The sequence below is a fragment of the Brassica napus genome, chromosome C6 (genome assembly GCF_020379485.1).
Source record: "Brassica napus cultivar Da-Ae chromosome C6, Da-Ae, whole genome shotgun sequence".
In the NCBI taxonomy this organism is placed as follows: Eukaryota; Viridiplantae; Streptophyta; class Magnoliopsida; order Brassicales; family Brassicaceae; genus Brassica; species Brassica napus.
Window position 1 is genome coordinate 46,569,307 of NC_063449.1, and position 15,802 is coordinate 46,585,108.

General features: G+C 36.5%; 3 protein-coding genes across 3 annotated transcripts; all 3 read right to left on the minus strand.

Moving 5' to 3' along the window:
• Positions 1-6,574: 6,574 nt before the first annotated feature.
• LOC106395297 lies at positions 6,575-8,019 on the minus strand. The gene is made up of 3 exons (XM_013835794.3): positions 7,789-8,019; positions 7,504-7,705; positions 6,575-7,344 (listed from the first exon to the last, which is right to left on the minus strand). Exons 1-3 carry the CDS (start codon positions 7,903-7,905, stop codon positions 6,887-6,889), a joined length of 777 nt encoding a protein of 258 aa, XP_013691248.1. The 5' UTR covers positions 7,906-8,019; the 3' UTR covers positions 6,575-6,886.
• A 2,388-nt stretch (positions 8,020-10,407) lies between these two features.
• Positions 10,408-12,028, minus strand: LOC106392164 (pentatricopeptide repeat-containing protein At1g77170, mitochondrial-like). The gene has a single exon (XM_048761518.1). The coding sequence runs from the start codon at positions 11,931-11,933 to the stop codon at positions 10,518-10,520; it is 1,416 nt and encodes a 471-aa protein (XP_048617475.1). The 5' UTR covers positions 11,934-12,028; the 3' UTR covers positions 10,408-10,517.
• Positions 11,963-14,532, minus strand: LOC106392163 (SNW/SKI-interacting protein). The gene is made up of 2 exons (XM_013832949.3): positions 14,372-14,532; positions 11,963-14,071 (listed from the first exon to the last, which is right to left on the minus strand). Exon 2 carries the CDS (start codon positions 14,037-14,039, stop codon positions 12,207-12,209), a length of 1,833 nt encoding a protein of 610 aa, XP_013688403.2. The 5' UTR covers positions 14,040-14,071; positions 14,372-14,532; the 3' UTR covers positions 11,963-12,206.
• Positions 14,533-15,802: the final 1,270 nt, after the last annotated feature.

Sequence of the window (15,802 nt, forward strand, 5' to 3'; positions counted from 1 at the left end):
TTGGGGGATTATTTCCAACAGTGACGGTATTTCCATCAGGAAGAATATAACTGTTTTCTTGCTCAAATACGTGAAGACTAACCCCAACAGCGGTGATTTTGACGAGCAAAAGGAGTCGCATCATCATTTTAGCTGCCGGTATTTTCAACAGCGACAAGAACAACGCCGGGAATCTTTGTAAAAGGTGTCTGCAGCGACAATCCCATCCATTCTCCACCATTTTTTCTGCCTAGTTTGTTGTTTAATTATTGATGGCCAAAATTGATCGCAGCGACACTGCTCTGAACAAGGCCTGTATAGCATAAGAATGTTTGCTGAAATGTGATTATGATATGTTTCAGATTTTTCATGGACTTAGAAGAAGCAGAAATGATATCAAGATCAAGTAGCCATATAGTGCGAAGGAGAACAAAAGAGTTAGTTTATATAAGATTCTTCCTGACGGTATATAAAAAAAATCTGATATGGAGTATAGAAGAACCAAGTACATGCGTGTGAGACCATCATTTTGGAGAGACAATGAAAGAAGAAGATTGTGATCAGGTTCTTCGTATCTTTCGTACACATGACGAGGCTGATAGATTTGGGTTTAATTATGGGTTTCCAACTTAAAACTAATTGGTGATTACTGGATTGATCATAACCCTTTATATATTATTTAATATCTCTTAGAATTTCCGATGTGGGATATATATCCCTAATACCCTTCCTCGAGATAATGGTTTTTATCGGCCAGAAATCTCGAAACTTTAGGACATTTATACTCGGTCGAGCGAGTTTAACACAACTTTTATACCCGGTTGTAAGGGTTAATCATGACCTTTATATCCGGTCAGAAGGGTTAATTTTAATTTTTAATTAGGATTTTAGGGTATTTAAGATCTGGGATCTGATACCGTATTAGATTCGGGTTTAATTATGGGCTTCCAACTTAAAACCAATTGGTGATTAGTGGATTGGCCCTAACCCTTTATATATTATTTAATGTCTCTGAGGAAGTTTTCAAAAGAATAGATTAAATTATTTTTGCAAAATTGTACTAACAGCCTAAGAAATCTAATCTATTAATACAAATTGAAATTAACCCTCAGTTTTCCTTAAATATTACAAATCTATACCACTAGCTTAAACCATATTTAACACTTAAATCAAACCATTTAGATATAATTTAAATAATTAACCAAACCGTACAGTTAACCAAACAAACGTCAATTCATTAACATTACTAAAACCAGAATTAATTAAAAATCTTAACTATTCATCACCTCTTCCTATAAGCAATCCAAACTCTTATAAATTTGGAATCATACCAAAAATACAATGGCATCTTCTTATCCTACACCGATCCACTATAAAATTATAACCTTGGCAAACATAAAACACATAATTATCATATATTCAGTCAATAAAAATTCAACAAAGAACATATTATTAGTTCATTACTCTCCGGATTACTAAGTAAGCATAAAAACTAAGAAAAAAACATTTTTTATCATTTGAATACATTTTCCATGGATAATTCCAATTATTTTTATATATTAAACCATTTGATCAATATCAACCAACAAACATTTTTTATATCACAAGCATTTGGTTAATATCGACTAACAAACCTTTTCACGATACAATTTTTAAAAATATAATAATATATAATTAGTTATACGGTAAATATTAAAAAATATATTTGCTAATTATAAAAATAAATAATTCTTTCAAAACAAAAAAAAATAAACACCCATACCAGCGTCCAGGTCAAAGTCTAGTACAGTTTAATTGGGTTTATCCTTATCAGCTGTACTAAAAGAATTCCTAAAAACCAGATTTCAGCTGAGTGAACGACACTTTTAGCGCAAATATTTTCCTAAAAAGTTCATTACATTAAGTTGCACTGATTTGTTACCACTTATACAAAATTATATTTTTTATATTTACTCTATTTACTGTTTATACAAAGTAAAATATATACTTAGTATTACTGTAGGGGTTTGATTGGTATTAGAGAGTAATAAGGGGTAAAAAATAAATAGAAAATAGCTGAAAGAAATAAAAGAAAAAGGAAATGGAACAAATTGTTTTACTCCAGCTAAATTCTAAGTAAAATTGTGTGTAAATTTTTTTTTGTTCTAGAATAGTAATTAGAGCAAATTGGTGAAAATAATATTTCACTTGACCGGTATTTTCGGTGGAATTTGGAGTGATGAAATTTTTAGAGTAAACATTAAACATTTACTCTATGGGTGTGAATGAAAAGCACGTATAGTGATAACTTTTCTAGCCATAATTAATTTTTGAGAAAATAGGAAAAAGAGATACTTTCAATTTAGGTTTGTCTCAATATAGGACTTTTAAAATATTATTTAAAAAAAAAATTAGATTCTTATTAATATTATAATATTTAATATTAAAAAGTAAAAACAAAAGAAAGAAATAGATAAAAAATACATGGTACAATAAAAAAAGACAAAGACATCCGATTAATCTATCTTTTTCTCTGCTGATCCCCTTCTTCTTCGATGGTGATTTCTTGTTATTTTTCACAGGGTTAAGTGTTCATCGTCTATGTTCTCTCTATCTTCTTCTCTGCTTCTTTTCCTCTGTTTCTTCTTATTTTTATTGGTTATAAGATGTTTAGCAAGACAATAAATCATAGAAGATGTTGAAGTATTTTATTCAATTACGGAAATTACAATTTTCCCGTAATTAAAAGTGTCTCTTTTAAGGGTATTTTATTAAAAATTAAAAATGTTTTTTTTTCAACTCTCTCTTAATTTTTCGCTCAGTTCCACTTATTTTTGTCAATCAGATGAAAATAACTCTTATCTCTCTTACGCTTGATACTGTTTAAATAGAGATATATACTTCACTTTATTCTCTCACTGTTTTGGAAGTGAAAAACAAACTACACTAGACTTTTCTTTTTTCTTAACTTTATTACTCCACTACTTTTTCCTAATTACTCTATTTGACTTATGGCTCAGTTACTCTATAATTAACCAGTCATACCCTATCTTGACCATACAAGCGCATCCTATGTTTAGCTAAAATAACTGTTCTTTCTTTCCCACTTTTTCATCTACTCTCATTTCTACTTTTTGTATTTTTTCATTTTACTCCAAATATTACCAATCACATTTCGTGTATGATTGGATGACACAATGGACGTTAATAAATTGGAGTAACAAAATATTCAGCTAAGTTATGAAGTTTTTGTCCAATCAGGATAATTGTTTATTCAGCCTATTTACGTTAAGGAAGGAAAAAGAAGAGTAAAAGAAAGGCAATGCATTTCTCTATATCAAGTGAGAAAAAAAATTTAGATTAAGTGAGAAAAAAAATTTTACTCTCGATTTCATTTTATTTTTCTCTTTTTTTCATCTTTTTTTCCTCACACTTTTACTCCAGCTAATGCCAGTCACACCCTTCATATAAGAAAATGTTACGTACTTTCCTGAAAATATTTGTTTTTGATGGAGTTTTAGAATATGTTACTCTCCATGAATAAAATATGTTTTACTGAATAAATTCTGACGTAAAAAGGTAAAAATGCCCTATTTTGGTATAGAATAAGAAAAGAGAAAAACATAAAAATAGAGCTAATCGAGTAAAGAAAAGATCTTTGTAGCTCGGCTGCTGCTGAACTGCTCGTTGGATTTCTCAACCTGCCAAATGATGTAAGTGAAACTGACACAACTCTCTGTCTCATTTCTGGAAGCATTCTGATTTCTTGCCACACATGGCACTATTTTTTTCTTTTTGAATTTTTTTTAAATTTATTCAAACAAAAAAACTGTTTTACAGAAGACTTACCACTTCAAGTAACAAAGAGTAAAAGGAATCCCAGAATACTACTATAGAAAGAGGAGAGAGAAATTGAGAGAGGATTCCCGGCCGACGGCGAGGCTCCTTTACACCGTCGGTCCGGTTTTGTTTTTCAAGTTTCTTTTAAACGTGGGTTTATGTTTTTAGATTATAGATCTGTTGGATTTAGTCTCGGCGGCGCACCTATCTACGGTGGCCGTCCGATTTTGTCTCGGGAAGTGATGGCTTTCTCAACATCTTCTTCGCCGATCTCTGTTTCCGGGAGACGGTGGCTTCTTCAGCACCGAAATCGCCGGCTTTTGGTTCCGGGAGGCGGTGGCTCTCTTAGCACCGCTAGCGCCGGCTGGTTTCTTGAGTTACCCCTCATCGATCTACGAATCTGAGCCTCTTTTGTTAATCTGCCTCTCGTTTCTGAATCTGGTTCCGCATGCATGAATGTCGGAGATGATGATCGATTGTAGGCGATTTTATTTTCTATCAAATTCGTAGATCCGACTAGTTATGATTCTCGGTATGCGTTGGTTGTATACGAGTCGCGGTGGATAGTTGGTTTTGAATGGTTTCAACTCAAATCCGATGACGGCGTCGCGGTTAGTCGTCGCATCGCGGATTCTTGAGCCGAAGGAAGAAGAGAGGGAGGTGCGCGCTTCGCGCGGATCGAGCGGCGCTCCTCAAACTAGGGTTTTCGGAAGTTGGGCCTTTTGGCCCATAATGTTAATTGTATTTTTCGCCTTGTGTATGTGGGCTTTTGTAATGTTTGGGCCCTGACCTTTTAGGTTTTTAAACCTCTTTAATAAATTCAGATGGAAAAAAAAAAGAAGACTTGCAACTTTTCATGCTACATTCCCTCAAAACAATCTCAAAGATAACTATAAAACTCCATTATCTACTACCAAACCAAACCTCCATAGTTTTCTCATACTTCCCACCCTTCTTCACACATGGCACTATTTCACATTAAACCCCTTCTTTATGTCTATATTTATATAACATTCCACAATTTCTCTAACTGTATTCTTACATCCAAATTTTGGGTATTATTAACTATTAAAAATTATATTATTACGACACTATTTGGGAAATTCTTCGTTAGACATTTTGTGATTTATGCTTTGACTTCTATATCTAATTTCCTAGTAATTTCTAACCAATTTTCACTATTACATCAGATTATGTATTTTGGTATAAGCGAATGTGATGGGTTAAGTTTTTGAATTTTTATTAAAGTCAATAACACGATTCTATCTTCAAGAAATATTCGTCTGGTGGTAATATTCTATTAAAAATGTCATATCAGTAATAAAAACAGTCAAAGAATTGAGGAGCTCGAGACTATTTCTTCATCATACTTCTCTCTCTCTCTCTCTCTCTCTCTCTTGCTTGGCTGATAAGCAGTCTCTGACTATCCGTTTCAAATCGAATTTTCTATTCATTTATATAACTAGATCCTCTCTGTTGCTTCCCTATCTTTTCATCGTAAGTGCCTCCTCTCTTTAGTTACTATTCATTTAAATGATGAATTTAATTTTGTAGTAGCATACAATGCATTATCTCTTTGTTAATTACTTATCTTACTTATGATTTTGGTAAATGTGAGTTTAGTCGAAGTTTCTTTCAATATCTCGGGGATTAACTCGAAAGACTAAAGCGTGAAGAAATAGATAAGACAAAAGAAGATTACATACGAATATAGAGTTGAGAGTGATGGATGGTTATTAATTAATCTAAGTTTCGTTTTTATATCATTGATATCGGTTTGATTCGCCTCATCATTCTTATTAATTAGGATATGACTCTGATTTAGATATATATATTGGAAAGCTACCAATTGGCTACATTCTTTAATAATTGACGTAGTGCATATAACATATTCAAGCAAAATAAAAAAAATTCATCCCAACTTCATGAAAGCCTGTGGTGGAGTCTAGAGGGTTGAGCATTTACATCAATTATTGATTTAATCGTCTGAACATAAAGTTCAGCCAGATATTTGTCAAAGCGAATATTTATTTCTCTTTTATTTTTTCTAACCAAATATTTTGATGTGATCCAACTCAGTTTTACTATGGTATATCATTTCTTTATTTACCCATTGTTTCATTAAAATCGTATTTTCGTTTATAAACCTTTAATGATGAAATAATATTACATAACAGAGTCTTAAATTAAACCATAAAAACAGTGACCAATTCCGACTTATAGAAGACGCTAGTGTTGATGGTGACCATTAATAGCATTAATCACACGATTTATCTGAATGTTTTACATTATTGCTTAAAAAAGTCTCCACGCAATTTAAACTAATGAAGACGCGTTCGAATATTTGTGACAATAATTTTAAAACCAAACATGGCATTTCTATAAAAGATAAACCTCTTCCTTTTGTAATGGTGAAAAAATCGTGTGTTCTTAACGTTAATTATGTTATATATTATGACAAAAATTATAATTAGCAAAAACAAGAAACACATAGATGCTAATTATAAAAAAAAAAACACATCTAATACTCCATTATGTTGTCGTTTTATTTCTCATCTCATGTCATTCAAATTTTAGGGCAGAATATATATAAAAGCTTTTTATTAACACTATAATAGAATCTTAGACTAGAGAAACACATAGATGCTAATCATTCAAATCTTTCAAAGAAAATCAAGAAAAGGTAGTCGAGTCCTCTAATCAGTATTATCCCACATAATCAAATATTTTGAACCATATAAAAGCTAACATTAGATACTAAAATGGACATTTAAAATGAAGACAAAACATATTATACTTTTATTTATATAGGCTATTGATACAAGTAGAAATGCAATACAGCATCAGAAAAAACCTGATACAACAAGCCCCACTTCACTTCCTTAATTTTGTTGAACATCCCCGAAAGAAAGGAACAATCATATGAAGCAACAAACAGAAATACAACTAATGTTTTACCCGCAACAAACAGAAATACAACTAATGTTTTACCCGCAAAAAAAACACATCTAATGCTCAAAATCCGACCTCAACTCTTTTTTAATTTTATAGAAATTGATAAACAAAAAAAAAACTTGGCGCAATCCTCTCAGAAAATAGGAAAACAACACTTAGTTTTCAAACCAATGCCACCACGACTCGTTGTCCCAACATCTTCACCTCCTTGACCATCATCAAACAAAGACCAAGACCCTTTCTTAGAACCAGACACTCTTAGACGATTCTCAGAGAGCCACTTGGCTTGCATGTATCTCTTACTCCTCCACGGTGGTCTAGACATTCCTTCTTCCTTCATCGATTTTTTCATCTCATTACAAACCAACGAAACAACTCTTTTGAGTCTCACTTCTGACGCAACAAATATTGTCGGAAGTATCTCAGTCACGTCTTTGTAACATCTTGTCTGTTTCACCAGCTCGAACTGAGATTTGAAATCAAGATCAATGATCACACGTCTCAGCTTGTTTGCATCATCACCGTCGCGATCACTAGCCACCATGACGTCAATGAACTCGTACTTTCTTGTGCAACGAAACACTCTACATCCTGTTGTGACATTTCCACAAAACAACAAAAAAAATTAAAATTTTGACTTTCTCTAACTTTCAAAAATCAAAGGAAAAATTCTTCAACTTTGCAAAGATTAAACAGATTAATACTTTTCTTAATTTTCTTTTATAAAAAAATGTGATATTTTGTTATTACCTTCAAGCGGATCAAAAGAAGAGTCCCACGAGGTTCTAGAGATAAAAGCATCGTAGCCGTCAGATCTAAGCTTAGAGACAATCCTTTTCATCACATCTTTCTTCTCATCGTCTCCTTTGTATGATAATTTTCTTCTTCTAATAAACGACTTTATCTCCTCTTCAATCTCCTTCTCTTTTTCTCCTTTTGTCCCAAAAATATCCTGTAAATATATCTATTAAGTTTTATACAAAAACGAGAGATAGAAAATGCATTGAAGGAAGGATGAGAATAAATATAGTAGACCTGAAGAGTGATAAGAACTTTTGAAGGTTCCTCCACATCATCGGAGGCGACGATGATCGGAGACTCAATGTAATCGATCACAAGCTTCTCCAAATCTTCTTCTCCTAAGCTCCCCATCTTGAATATTCTCACCTTTCTCTTATGGTTCTTCTTCTTTTCTCAACAACAGAGAGAAAATGAGTGTTTTTTTTGGTTATTTGTGAAGTAACCAAGAGATGAAAATGTTCAGAGAGAAAAAAGAGCAGGAGCAAAATTATTTATAGAGGTTGTAGATACCGTTGATGTCTTGTGACAGCCTTATCCATTTCTTGTTTTGCAATATTATATGAATTGTCTGATTATTCGTTCCCTTTTTAAAAAAGTTTGTTGTTAATGCTTTATTTTATCTCTGAACGTGAGCGGTGAGACCTTGATCTATATGGTTTCACTTCTTTGAACAATTTTTTTCTCTTTTCTCAGAAATACATTAATTTTGATGTCATACGTGACGGTAGCAAAAGTCGTTTCATGTCATACGTGATGGTTGAAAAAGTCGTTTCCTGTCATTTTCCACTTGTCATATATTCGATATACTGTATTAGGAGTGGATATTTTAAATAAAAATTCAGTCTGAAGATAACTTATTTAAGTCTTGATTTTCATTGAGAAATCAAATAGCTTAGTTTTTTTGGTATGAAAAGCTTAGGTTAATTCAACGAAAAAGATTGTTTATAGAAAACAATTATAAGTTTCATTAATATTTTAAAGTATTATGATGTGTATAAAGTAGTTATGAAAATAGAAAAATATATTAACTTAGGAACTGTTGATCAAAACTAAAAGGTATCCATATTATTTGAGTAAAAAAAAATATGTTTGATTCGGACCGATCTGCTGATTAAGCGATCTGCCTCGCGAGTCTATTCAATTATCAAAGTAGACATATACAATATCATAATTTGATTAATGTAGGTTTACTATTGATCAACCTTGTTGTAACATATTTGGAAGCAAGATTGTCTTATGTTGCCCATTCAAACCTATGATAGCTAATCCATATTATAACTTTTTATAGATTTGGCTTACACGACGACGACACATGCATGTGTGTGTGTGTGTGTACATACTAATCAAAATGATAAAATGTTGTCATGAAGATTGAATTATCTAATAGTACCAAAAGGATTGGATATATAAAATATGGGTTTAGTCAAAACTGAATATATTAAGATTATTTTACATATAGTTTTGAAATTCCGAGTGACGGTAGCTGGTATATAAGCCAACAGTTTTGATTTGGATGATATATAGTCCCCGGGAATTTTTAATATTTTCATATGAGATATATATAAAAAGTTTACACACTATATCATTTGAGTTTTTTTTTTTTTTTTTGTCATCTGTTAGATTAATAATCGATAAGAACATCAAGAGCAACATTCAGATATAGAAGATCAGCCACAGAGAGGAACTCCCATCCAAAAAACTTATCACACCAACTACCCAATCAAAGCTACCCTTCTCCACTATAAAATAGTTGGTTCTCCACTATAAAATAGTTGGTACATAGACATAACATAAGATTCAAAAAACTAATCATCGATCACATGACAATGATCAATTAAGTAGAAGACGAAGCTTCCTCATTCTCAAACAATTCTCGTAGCTACAAGAGGCCACCAGCCGCAACATAGGATTGCAGATAACCACCTTTCTCCGCACTTTGAACTATGAGGAAAACCTTTCTGTTTGTTGATCTTTCTTCTTTTACTACTCTCCACCATTCCACTTTTCTCAATATGTTCTCCAGCTCAACGTATTACCTTTTAAATTAGGCCACACTTTGGGTCTGAGGATCACCTTTGTGAGCGTATCATCATCCAATGCAATAATGACTCTGTTGAGATGATGAAAGCTTAAGCTCTCAAAAGACCACAACTGAGCTTTGTATTTTGCTTCATCCAGAGACTTGACATTAATGAACACTCGTCCACTATGCATGAGAATTTTTCCCTTTTCATTTCTCACCATCCAAGTTCCTCCACTTTTTGATACCTTCTTATCAAAATGCACTCTAATGTTGCACTTTATCCATCCTGCTCGTGGCGGCTCCCAACATTTCCCAACTGCCTTCGGCGCCTTTTTCTCCTCCTCTTCCTTCTCTCTTTCTTTTGCGTCTTTCTAAATCAACTAATAAAAAGAAATATTTTCAAATATAAATCGTAAAAGTAGCTGCACAGCCTACGCCTGACAGTTGATTTAGATGGTTTAGTATGGTTTAGTAATTGACTTGATTTACAATTTTATTTAAGCTAACTCTTCTTTCTCGTCTAACACTAATGAAGATATTTTATAGAATCTCTTTCTCTCAAGCTTGATCACCCTGAGAGAATCTGAAACAGGCTGCGTGTGCTTTAACCACAATAGTTTGTTGAATTTTCATTTTGTTTTTTTACAGGGAGATGTATTGATATAAGTGGTACAAAAGCTTTAGACAAATGTGTATTTTTTTTATTTCTTTTTGCGAATTGACACAACAATTGTCTAATGAAAATTGGATGTTTAGTAAGCCACGATTTGGTTAATTACGATGATGATAATGATGTTGTGGTACTTGCAAACTATCCCACTAAGTGTAAGTGGAGTCAAAGATGTAAAGCCTAATGACAAAAACAAAAGTAGGTCAGGTTTGAAAAAGAGAGAAGGTTTGAAAAAGAGAGACACTTATTAGTTAAGCATGTGATTAATTATTAGAGCGTCGTCGTGGAGCTATAAGCAGGAACCTTGACAAGCTTATTCTCCTTCATCAACTTCCTAACCCTCTCAACATCTTTCCACATCTCTCTCGATGCATACACATTAGCCAAAACCACATACACTCCATCGTTCCACGGCTCAAGCTCAACCATGTGTTTAGCCACCCACTCAGCCATCTCAACATCCCCAAACTTCTCACACCCACCCATCAAACACCCCCAAACCACCACGCTAGCCTTCATCGGCATCCCTTCCACCACCATCTTAGCCTCCTCGAGCCGCCCGTCCCGGCTCAGCAGATCAACTACGCATCCGTAGTGAGACAAACCCGGTTCTAAACCGAACTCCGACTTCATCGTTTCGAAATAGCCTTTCCCTTCTTCCACATGACCTCCATGGACGCACGCACTCAGAACACCAAGGAACGTGATACTGTTTGGTCTCACGCCAGCCTCTCTCATATTCCCAAACCCTTCCAACGCCTCCACCGTCCTCCCGTGAGCTGCGTAGCTCATGATCATAGACGTCCACGAGACTACGTTTCTCTCAGGCATTTCATCAAACACTTGACTCGCTAAATCCATACGCCCGCACTTCCCATACATATCAACAAGCGAATTCATCATCATAACATCAGACTTCTCTTCAGGCTTAGCCTCAAGAACGCATCTATGCAGCTGAAAAGCCAACCCCAAGTCACCCAAGCCACCGCAAGCCGAAGTCACACTCACCATATTGAAATCGTCAGGCTCAAACCCGTTCCTTTTCATCTCGATAAACATCTCCACAGCCTCCTTGGCGCGCGCCGCTTGGTTCAGCCCTCCGATAATCGCGTTCCAAGACCCTAACTTTCTCTTGGGATTTTCGTCGAACATCTTGCGTGCGTCCCTAACTTTCCCCGCTTTACAGTATAAAGTGATGAACCCGCTCTCGCAGAACTCGTCGCGCGCGAACCCTAGCTTCGCCGCGACGGAGTGAAACTGCTTTCCCAACGGGAGATCGTGGATCTGGACGGCGGATTTGGTTACGATCGGGAGAGTGTACCGGTCCGGTTTAACGTCTGATCTCACCATGTCGATGTAGAGTTGGATTGCGTCGAGAGGGGAGTCGTGGCGGAGGTAGGCTCGCATGATGTTGTTGCGTAGGAAAGGGATCGGGTCTTGATCGAGGATGCGAGATCGGAAGATGTCGCCATGGATGCGGCGGACGCCAGCGAGGCTGTTGCTGTTTGATAGGAGCTTAGCTAAGAACTTGTTACGGTCTTGAGGGGAGAGAGATGAGATAGGGACAAAAGGTTCATCTATGGCCGGAGTAGTATAATGATTCCGAAGGTGAAAGACGGTGAAGTAATGTGTTGCCTTAGTGGTGGTACCATTAGGCCTGCAGACAAGACTGGAGAAGAAGACCATCTGTGTCTTTGGTTTTTCTCCTGATCAGAAATGCAAACAAACATTATATAAAAACCAAACATAAAAGTACAAAGTTTTATTACATTAAAGATGTTATAGAAAAGGCTCAAACTCTTCTTAAAGATCCAAATATAGGAAGCTTTGAAAGACTGTATTTGACAAGTTCAGGAGCCTTCTTACTACTAAAACATAAACACTGAATCAAAAGCAGAATATCCAAATAAGAACTGAACCATGTGTTGGAATCGAAAGATCAATTTGTGCTGAGACTTTTTAACGATCACCACGTTCGAAATTGATCTTGGTTCGACCAGAACCACCATAGTCATCGCGTGAAGAGCTGCCGCCACCGCCGCTTGCTCTCATAGTTCCACCAGATCCGATTTTGTCCAAAGGCTTCTTCTTGCCTTTGTTCACATCAGACACGAAACGGTCCAGACCGAAAGGATCTTGTTCTTCCTTCTCAAACTCCACAGGTCGTTCTCTCTTGCCCGACCTCTCGGAAGCACCGGTGAAAGCTCTGTCTGGTTTGAACCTCTCGGTGTTCTTGAGCTTATCGAGCTGCTCGTCTGCGTTTCCGTACATTTCTTCATCCGTATCCTTCTTAGGCTTGTAGAGCGTTGAGAGAGTGGGTTGTGCTGTGAACAAGCCTTTGTCGTATACGTTGTACTGGTCGTCTGTTGCGAAACCTGAATCCATTCCCTTCTCTTGGTTGAAGAGACGTTGATCGTACATAACTTCGCCGCCTTTGCCTCCTGTAGAGGCCATTCCAAGAGCCACTTTCTCACTGATATCACGGTCTCTGTCTCTCGTGATCTTGCTCTTCTTCCCCATGGCAGCATCTTTAGCTTCCAACCTTCTCTCCCTTTCTCTTTCATGGCGACGCTCTCTTCGGATCTCCTCCCTCCGCATCCGATCCCTCTCCTCTCTACTCTCCTTTGGACCTTCCCTCTCTCTTTCCCTTTCCCTCTCACGGTCGAGGTCATAGTCATAATCACCTCTCGGGTCAACACTCTCACTCCTAGCCCTGTCTACAGAGACAGGCATGCTCGCAGGAGCACCAGTTCTCTCAGCACGAGCTTTCTGAGCAAGAGCCCTCAACTCCTGCTCTTTTCTCTCCTTCTCCTTCATCATCATCTCCTTTTGCACCTTTGACCGCATCGAAACAGCCTCCCTAGCTTTCTGCTCAGCCACATAGAGAGCCTCAGATAGCTTGGCAAAGTTATCATTGATCTGAACGTCTTGCAAACCTCTCCCATCAGCAGCGAGACGTTTATCAAGTGGGATAGTGTAACCCTTCGGATTCTTCCAGTTTGAGATACAAGGAGGGATCTTCCAGTCTTGCTGGTCCTTGACTGTAACAGGCCTGGGCGGCGAATGCATGACAGGAACAGGAGGAGAGCCAGAAGCCTTGGGGACTCTCTTGTGCTTAAACTTCGGCGGATCAAGAGGATCCACAGGCATCTCCACCATCCTAATAATCCTCTCTTTAGCACCCGAATTAAAAGCCGAAGACTGCTGAGACGGCTTATACTTAATAAAGTTCGAGTCTCCTGACTGCCTCGGGACATTAGTAGGCTGCGCAGCACTCAGCCTCACATTCACAATCTTCTCCATAGCAGCTTTAGTCTCTTCCGTAGTCTCCTGAATCTGCTTCTGCAACTCCTCCTCCTCATCCACAACACCATCCTCTCCCCCCTCGTTCTTCAGCACCTTGGGGATAATATCCTTATGCTGAGAGTAAACAATCTTCTTCGAGTTCTCGTTCTGCCTCACAATAGCATCAAACACCACATTCCCCTCAGCATCCACAGTAACAGGAAGAGTCTTGGCCCCAGGCTTGTTAGACTTATTCTTCCCCATCCCGAGGGGATACTGAGCAACGTGTATCTCAGGGAAGGCGCCACCGTCTCCAAAATCCTCAGGGTTCCTGGGACGGAAGCCTTGACGCTTCAGGTAAACAGGCACTGCTTTGAAAACCACGGCGGCGGTTTTCTCGGACTCGGACTCGGTGAAACGGTTCTTGAACCATGGATCGTTTGAGTGGTCGTAGAACGTGGTGGCTGTTGATTTGGCCGGAGGTAGACGGTCCTTAAGAGACGCCATGGTAAGTAAGTAGCTCGACGAATGCTCAAAACCTGCAAAACAAGAAACAGGAACGATACTAATCAGAACTTACCAGAATCAACGGTGGTGATTACACAGATCCATCGAAATTAGGGTTTCTGACGATGAAATCGAATTAGATCTCTATAAATTAGGGGTTCTAACGATGAACTACAATTAGATCTCAACTGGTTCCGATTAAATCCTAACGAATCTGAGCGGGATTCTATACTAAAGAACGAGTTAACGATTGGTGAGCTATGAGATCGATAGAAAGCTTTAAAAACAGCAGGAAACGAAAGCGAGAGGAGAAGATGATGGAAGAAGCTAACCTCGTAGGAAATTAATCGACGGGATGAGCGGATTTGAGAGGGAATAGACGCGGCGTAGAACGACGAACGGAGGTGAAGCTTCGTCTCTGAGGAAGAAGGATGATTAGGCTCGATGAAGCCTTTAGGGTTTGGTTAAGATGAAAACATTGTTTTATAGCGGAGAGTTGTGAGTCGGTTATTTAGCGATCCTTTTTCCGGTTTAAGTCGGTTTACGAAACTATTAATAGCGTTGCTTGGTAGATTCGTGGGCTGAGCCCAAGTGCTTAGCAAGTTGACGCCTTAATTACTGGGCCTTGTTGTGGATACGCTGATAAAAGTTTAATATTACTACCAGTTTTGGGCTTTTGAATATCTCTATGGCTCATGAACCGAACCCTTCCTATTTCTACTAGTTCTCGCTTCTCTCTAATCAGGTAATAAATGTGTGAATCTTCTAGCTAGGAAAGCCAGTACCTTACAAACAGATTGGATAATCTTCTAGCTAGGATTGCATGTTCTGTTCATGTTTAAAAACCATATAATATCTGGTAATGATCAATGAAAACAATACTCGGAAAAAGTGGATTGCACACTTAATTTCATTTATGGTCTATAAAATATCAATGGTTAATGTGTATATATCATTGTTTCCAAAAAAAATTAAAATATACTACTTCCTCCGTTTCAGATTACTTATCGTTGTAGAGTAAAATTTTTGTTTCAAAATAAATGTCGTTTTATAATTTCAATGCAAAATTTATTGATTTTATATTTTAATTTATTTTTTAATTGGTTGAAATGTGGTTAGATGTATTGGTAATGATGTTTTTCTCTAGTAAATATACAAAATTAAATGTTTTCTTAATCTGTGTGTCGAACTCTAAAACGACAAGTAATCTGAAACGTAGGGAGTATATGTTAAGTAATTGTTTCAAATCCATAAATCTCATAATCGGTTTTGGATAAATCCATTTCATAAAGAAAATAAATGTTCTACTCAAGAACAAAAGATACCCATCATAATTCGATCATGCAACCCTACAGACGACTTATAGGAAAATGTCCAGACAGCGATCTATAGGAAAATGATGTTGCAACCCTACCGGCGACTTATAAGTTATAACCTCTAGAAATCAATTATATACATATTAGCCTCAGCCCCGATACTACAGACGACTTATAAGTTATAACCTCTAAAAATCAATGATATACTAACAAATTAGCATCAGCCACCGATCTTTATAAACTAGGAGAATAGACATGCCCTGGCCACGACTTACCACCTCCAGAAATAGATGGAATTTTTATATCAACACGTTAGACTTCAAATTTATTACTATGAAAGTCTTCAACTCGACATACTAATTTTAAAATTATTTAGTCGAAATCAACTATTAACATTTTTGAAAAAGATTTTTAAATAAATTTTCAACTCTTGTTTTTTGGATAGTA